The sequence below is a fragment of the Trachymyrmex cornetzi genome, unplaced genomic scaffold (assembly GCF_001594075.2).
Source record: "Trachymyrmex cornetzi isolate Tcor2-1 unplaced genomic scaffold, Tcor1.1 scaffold88, whole genome shotgun sequence".
Lineage (NCBI taxonomy): Eukaryota > Metazoa > Arthropoda > Insecta > Hymenoptera > Formicidae > Trachymyrmex > Trachymyrmex cornetzi.
Window position 1 is genome coordinate 181,438 of NW_017300223.1, and position 7,627 is coordinate 189,064.

The following is a 7,627-nucleotide window of genomic DNA, read 5'->3' on the forward strand; positions in this document are numbered from 1 at the left end:
AATAGAGAATTCTGGTTGGTTCAATTTCTTATGCCTCATGTGTTATGCGTTATGCAAGAGTCTGTGCTCCCCGCTTAAGTCCGGATCTACAATAGGTGTTTTATGCCTTATGCCATAAGAAACTGACCAATTGCAGTCGAATCTGAGAAGAATAAGCGACTGTGATTCGCCCATTTCTTATGGCTTAAGGCTTAAAACCCTATTGTAGATCCGGGCCAACGCAATGTTCCCCCCCATTCTTCGGGCCCAGACACACTCTTGCATAACGCATAATGCATAGTGCATAAGCGAATCAACCAATCAAAATTCTTCTTTTCCATGGAATGAGAGGAAAGGAAAGATTCTGATTAGTTGATTCGCTTATGCACTATGCATTATGCGTTATGCAAGAGTGTGTGTCTGGGCTCTTAGGGCTATCGCACATGAAATGCATAACAGAGCATAAGCATAACATAAGGCCGCTAAACCAATGAGCATCTTATGTAAATCAATATGGCGACATTATGCTAGATGCTCATTGGTCCAGCAGTCTTATGTTACGCTTATGCTCTGTTATGCATTTCATGTGTGAGAGTCCTTATTCTTTGCTAAGTGCCCAGCACAAGCTTTTGCATAACGCATAACGCATAGTGCATAAGCGAATCAACTAATCAGAAGCTTTTCTTTCCTCTCATTCCATGGAAAAGAAGAATTTTGATTGGTTGATTCCTTTATGCACTATGCATTATGCGTTATGCAAGAGTGTGTGCTGCGGCCTTAAGAGCCCAGACACAAGCTTTTGCATAACGCATAACGCATAGTGCATAAGCGAATCAACTAATCAGAAGCTTTCCTTTCCTCTCATTCCATGGACAAGAAGAATTTCGATTGGTTGATTCCATTATGCACTATGTATTATGCGTTATGCAAAAGCTTGTGTCTGGACCCTAAGAGTGGCCTCGACTCCTACCACGGAATCGATACGGCCAGAAACGATATAGCCGCTCCAAGAGGCGAGTAACATGAATTAAGAGGGAGGATCCCGTTTGCCTACAGTTCTAATTGTACACACCATTCATATCAACTGGTGCCTAGTAATTTTTTACTGTTTTGCCAATGAAATTATTTTATTTTTAAATTGGCCAATCAGCGATACATTGGTGCATCCAGAAGCACGACCACTCATTGAGCGCTCATTGAGCTCTTGTATCTGTTTGGTCTATATTTTTCGATCTAATGGAATATGCCAATCAGATGCAAGAGCTCACTGAGCGCTCAGTGAGCGGTCGTGCTTCTGGATGCACCCCATGTGTGCAATATGCGATGTGTGCAATCGGAGCCCTCCCGAATTAAGAAAAGAGTAGCGTAAAAATAATATGGCTGAGTGAAGCCCTTCCTGCGGAAACGCGGGCCGGGCGGGGGAGTTTCAAATGCGAAGGTTGGAGGCTTTGAGAAAAGCCAAAAGAAAACGACACAATTTGGCCGAGAGCTTTTTTAATAAGGGAAAGATATCTCTAGGAGTATTCGGGAAAGTAGTATCAATGAATATAGTAAGCTTGACTGATTTGGGGTTGGTAATAGGACAATGAAAAACTATGTGATTGATATCCTGGTGAGGATCTCCGCAGGGACAGGCGCTCGAGCGGACCATATTCTTGCGAAACAGACTGGCATTCAAGTTGTAGTGGTTAGACCTGATGCGGTTAATTAGAGTGATTTCCTCTCTTTTCAAGGGAAGTTTAGCATACCAAGTCTTAGGTAAGGTATCCCGGTAGAGTTGTTCATATGGTAAACCTTTTTGCAGGAATTCTCCACTTAAGTAATCCTGGGACTGTCTTGCAGAGTTAGCTTTAGGTTCCGCGAGTGTGTCCATGTACGGAATCTCTATATCCATGCGAGTGCCGCTTCTGACGGCACTCACATGGAAGTTAATAACTTTAAACAACCTGAAATACACTTGAAATTTATCGCAACTTCGGGCCTCTCGTGGATAAGTTATTAACTTTAGACTAGGGTTCTCATGGACTTTTTTGTAGGAAATTTTATGCTCTACAAAAAAGATTCAGTGCACTTTTACACTATCTTGCACTGTTTTCTATACGCAAGCGTTAAAACGAAAAAGGTACCGATTTTACACGTTTACTCGGTTAACAATTTTTTAAAACCGTATAATCAATTCGACTGCCCAGACATTCTGCACGAACTTTCTTAACGATATAATAAAGCAACAGGTATTTTTTTATTTTTATTTTCAACACATTAAAATTGTAAACGTAGTTTGGATTTTCGAGGCGGGCTTGCAGTACACAAGTACTGCACACTCACTCATGTTTTTGTATTTCAAGCGTAAACTTTAAGAATTTTTTTCTCGACAAAGGGCACGTAAGGGCACACGGACTAAACGGATTTGTACAATCCATATGATGACCTTCATCGAGATATTTTTTGTTTCTTTCACATTTTTTGACATTTTTTTAAAATCAAGATTTAACAAAAAGAAGTATACGTTACTTTCACCTTAAAATAAAGACCCATTTTAAATTTTAAGTTGAACTTTTTAAATTTATATCACATGGAATATGAAGCCCTTAATTACATGAATAAAATGGTGCCAAATACGTCCATAAAACATTATATTATTGTTTAAAAATTTCAGTTAATAAGTAATTCATATTTTCGCCAAATTTTACAGCCTTTCAAATGGTAAAAGTTTACCGTCCGTAACTATTATTTCCTTCAATTATTATTTATATAACATTTAAAACATTAAACTATGCGTATCTAACTACATACTTTCAATACTTAAAGTTAGAAATAACGATCTTCATTTTTTATTCCTACGCCCAGGAATTCGGGCGTTCTGAATCACTGTGCGACGATACTCTCGTGTAAAGCGGGGTCTACAATAGAAGTCGTAGCAGTCATAAAGTCTTAAGTCGTAGAAAATTGATCAATCACAGTAGAATATGAGAAGAATAATCGACTATGATTGGTCAATTTTCTACGACTTAAGACCCTACGACTGCTGAGACTTCTATTGTAGACCCCGCATAAGGTTGAGAATTATCTCTTTTTGTACTTTGAGTTATTTTGTGAGTACTAAAGAATAAAGTTAGCAAAAGCAATTATTTTATATGGACGTTCAATCATATATATTTAACGGTAAAAAATAAGTTTACTACGAAAAAAATTTAGTTATACTTATGAATAAAAAAATAAAATTATAACACATTTAATCATTTGATTTTATAAATTATGACATAAATAAGTTCTCTTTTTTTAAAATACATTTTCTTATAATTTATGGATTATCTGAATGTGAAGAAGTCTTTTATTGTTGTACCGATAAATGTGAAAAAATCACTCATTATTTGGAACGGCGATGCGTGTTCTTCGTCATTCGATGTGATCAAGCAAGAACTTGTTCCATGTATCATTGTCATTGGAAGAGTCTAAGGAAAAGATCGAATGTTATTTTGATAAACGCGTTTCATAAATATAATTATGTAAAATGCATTTCTATTCACCTCATAATTGCTATGACTTGATTTTTTTAAGCATCTATGAGTAGATATAGATCGTGTACTTTTATTTTTACATAATTTCAGTTTTGTATTTTTTACTTGGGGAGAAGTATGACCAGGTTTGGAATACTCATTTTGTTTAAATCTTTTGGTAAAAAGAGGTAAACAAATATTGCTTTGAGTATCCTCATCCATTTCATTATCCTTTTTAAAGTATATTATGTTGGAGGTGTCCAACAATACCTAATATGTAATATAGAAAGATCTGTATTAGTTCATTATTATATCTCTCAAGATCTTGATTGAAGATATATTGATTGAAGATAGATTGTATTACAGGTAGATTATCGATAATCTACCTGTAATATCTATCTTCAATCAATTGACACTTTGTGTGTTAAACATCTCAAAAATTAATACTAGCAACAGTAGCAGCTTACATATGAAAAGTAATATGTTTATACCTGTTCATCTTTTATACATCTTTTTCTTTTAATAGATTTTTTTGGTATACCATCTGATGAAAACTCATTAATATTTTTATGTCTAAGTGGCTTTCTCGAGCTACTTTCTTTTCTCAAAGTTTGTCTACATTCGGTATACTGAAAACAAAATAGTACATAATATGTTAAATAGAAAAGCTAAAAATACCAAGACTATATCTATATTTTTGATAATGTAACAAATACTTTTTTAATAGCACTTTGTATCGATTGTATCCATTCGGCACTATCCGCATTTTCTGAGTACAATAAAAATGTTTCATGCAAGCACGTTATACGGAACAATTTTTTGCTCAGAACGCAGGTTAAACTGCACTTGTTTAATGGTAGAACGCAAGATATGTTCAGTGATGTCTCTGGTTCACCTTTACAATACAACAGAGTGTCATTTAAAAGAACAAAGTATCGTCTATAAGTTGAATTGCCTCGTCTTGAAACACGCATCAATGGTCCTTGTTTAATTAACATTCTACCAGGCTTGACAAGGTTAACAGAAGTAACAATGCACTTTTGAAGATTTAATAATTTTTGTGTTTCTTCATTTTGTGCGATTAAAGTATTTATGTGTTTCGTAGATTTTTCAATTTCAACCAGACATGCTGCAATTAAAATTTAGTTAAAATTATGTTAAAAACATACATTCAAATACGTGTGAATTTTTTGGCGAATCTTAATAATATACTTACCCTGTAAATGACTATATTCTCTATGTCTATAAGGAGTATGTTGTAACACTTGTTTAACAAGTAATTGATATCTTGGTACTCTTTGCACTGGTGTAATTAACAACGAAGACAATTTCCTGCCTACTTCTGGTCTTGTTTCTTGATCATAAATAAATTTTTTAAAGACAGAATTATTCTCTTCATTTGTCTGAAAAAATAATCTCACAGATAAATTTTAACATCCTTATTGGATGCGTTTTAACGAAAATATTTTTTGATATTAAAATAATCAATGAAAATATGCACACGTATGTATTTTTGAACAAATATTCATACCAAAATATCTACATTTGTAAAATATAAATAAATCAAATGATAGTAATTACCTTTACGAGCCGATATAGGATAAAAGTGTGTAGATAAATTTATTCAATTAAACAATGATAATATATACATTTCAATCCTTTGTTCGGGTTCTTCAATATAATAATAATAAAATTTAAATAACTCAAATATATATTTATATAATAATAAAACATGTGATAAAAATGCTCGGATTGTCTCCTAATTAGTCATACAATATGTTTAATCTAATGTGAAATATTGGCGCTCATATTGATGACTCGATAAATAAATCACACTAATTTTTCAAGAATCATACACATAATTAAATTTTAATAATAATTTTTTCATAATACTTGACAATTACCTGTAGTAAATTTAGTACTTGTGTATAATCATAAGCATAAACAGAATATAATTTAAAGAATGGTGCAAGTTTGTGGAATACTCCAGCTATGTTATCAGGATTACGTTTTAATCCTGCCACCAGTTCACCACTCACATTATATAACGTCTTTATGTTTTCAGCTAAAGTGACAAGTAATGGATGGTCCAACAATTTTCTCTCGAGAATAGGCTGTATAAAAAACTGAAAAAACATATATAATTGTATATACACACAAATACATACATATATATTTTATTATTTATATCAATAATATGAGTATAATAATAGAAAATATACTTCTACTAAGATTTCCAGTTGTTGTAAATAAGTAACTTCTGTAGTGAGTATTTCTTGAATGGCTTGTGATCTCAAAATTTTTTCCTTTTCCTCTGCACATTTTTCATTATCTTCATTTAAAGCATGTAGAACTGAAAAAATTATGATGTAAAACTTGCTTAAGTGATGATTACAGTTAACGGACATATAAAAAAAAGATATAAAAAATTATACCCTTCATACGGCTCCGCATGCTCAACATATTTCTTTCATTTATAATTTGTCTTAATTCTGAACTAAGGCTAGCTTGAGGCGACAACGGTGAATACATAGTTATATAAATTATTTGTGCATATAGAAAATAAATTGACAATAATATGATAAATTCTATATTTTATTTTATTCAAAATACAATATAATATAGTATTTCTATACTATATTATAGAACTTTCCTTCGAAAATTTAAATAAAAGCAGCTTGATTATTCGCTACTGTTGTCGGTTTGACATAGTTCGACACGTTGTATGTATGTACAGCACTGTGGTGCACTATATATACATACAGTAGTGTAGTACAGTGTGTTGTGTACGTTAAAATTTAAATGACAGCGGAAGTAGCAACACCTGTTTACTTTAAAGGCCCGTCTACAATACACGGAGTAAGAAGTAAAGCCGGCGGCACACGATGCTTGTTTTCCTACTGGATTGCTAGCTGGATTAGAATCTTGCCACCGTATTGGATGTGATGCTGTCAGTGCCAGCATCGCAGGCAATACAGTGGCAAGATTCTAATCCAGCTAGCAATCCAGCAGGAAAACAAGCATCGTGTGCCGCAGGCTTTACTTATGGATACATAAGTAAAAATCTCATACCAATTATATGTTATACATTAATGCATATAAAAATGAACCAATCAAAGTTCTTTATTTCCTTATTATCCATGAAATAAGACAGTATTCACAAAGCAGAGAGGTTCCTCTCTGCACAAAGCATAGAGAATGGACTGCGCGATCCGTGTGTCAAAAGTGGTCGATAGAGATGAGAGAGAGGGACCGTGGCAGACGGCCATTTCTATCTCTTTCCATTCAATGGTGTAATGGGAGAGAGAATGAGAGGGAGATCGGCCGTCTCCCACGGTCCCTCTTTCTCTCTCTCTCATTATTGTCGACCACATTTGATACATTACTTGGGCTGCGTTCCGTTTCACGCATGATGCGCATGGAGAGCATGGAAGGCGGTCCGTTTCACTTCATGCTCCGTTCATGCGCGCATGAAAAAACGGTAGGGTGTCTTATAGGCTTTCTACAATAAGTAATTATCTAAGCTTTAAGGCCGGTATTCATAGTCAGATCTTATATTCAAGACCGTCTTAAATACGGTCTTAAGAAGTCACGAACCAATCAGAGGGCTGCATTAGCGTCTTAAGACATTACTTAAGACGGTCTTGAAATAAAAATCGACTATGAATACCAGCCTAAGTCTTATGCCGCAAGAAATTGACCAATCACAGTTGAATATAAGAAGAATAATTGACTATGATTGGTCAATTTCTTATGGCTTAAGACTTAAAGCGGGGAGCACAGACTCTCGCATAAGGCGTAACACGTAATGCATAAGAATATGTACCAATCGAAGTTCTCCGTTTCTTTCCCTTCCATGTAATAGAGAACTCTGGTTGGTTCAATTTCTTATGCCTCATGTGTTATGCGTTATGCAAGAGTCTGTGCTCCCCGCTTAAAGCTTAGATAACGACTTATTATATAGCGTTTTCGATTGGGGTGCACTGGTTGCACTCAGTGTCAAGAGCGTGTTCGATTGGCAGTACCAATGCGCACTTGGCTAGTGTCACGTGTTCATTTGATCGCACGACAGTCGACACTCGCGTAGTGCGCACTCAGTGCGCACTAAGGGTGGAGTCCCATGAAGCGTATTTGCCGCGTATCGCGTAACC

General features: G+C 34.8%; 1 protein-coding gene across 1 annotated transcript in view; it reads right to left on the reverse strand.

Annotated features, from left to right (window-relative positions):
* Positions 1-6,042, reverse strand: part of LOC108769230 (E3 ubiquitin-protein ligase Topors) — a 12,053-nt gene extending 6,011 nt beyond the window's left edge. Inside the window, exons 1-8 of the mRNA XM_018520095.1 lie at positions 5,912-6,042; positions 5,699-5,829; positions 5,381-5,602; positions 4,693-4,879; positions 4,193-4,605; positions 3,968-4,105; positions 3,507-3,746; positions 3,291-3,431 (exon numbers count right to left, since the gene is read on the reverse strand). Of these exons, the coding sequence (XP_018375597.1) occupies positions 3,291-3,431; positions 3,507-3,746; positions 3,968-4,105; positions 4,193-4,605; positions 4,693-4,879; positions 5,381-5,602; positions 5,699-5,829; positions 5,912-6,008 (1,569 nt within the window). The 5' untranslated portion in view covers positions 6,009-6,042. The remainder of the gene's footprint in view (positions 1-3,290; positions 3,432-3,506; positions 3,747-3,967; positions 4,106-4,192; positions 4,606-4,692; positions 4,880-5,380; positions 5,603-5,698; positions 5,830-5,911) is intronic.
* Between the last annotated feature and the right edge of the window lie 1,585 nt (positions 6,043-7,627).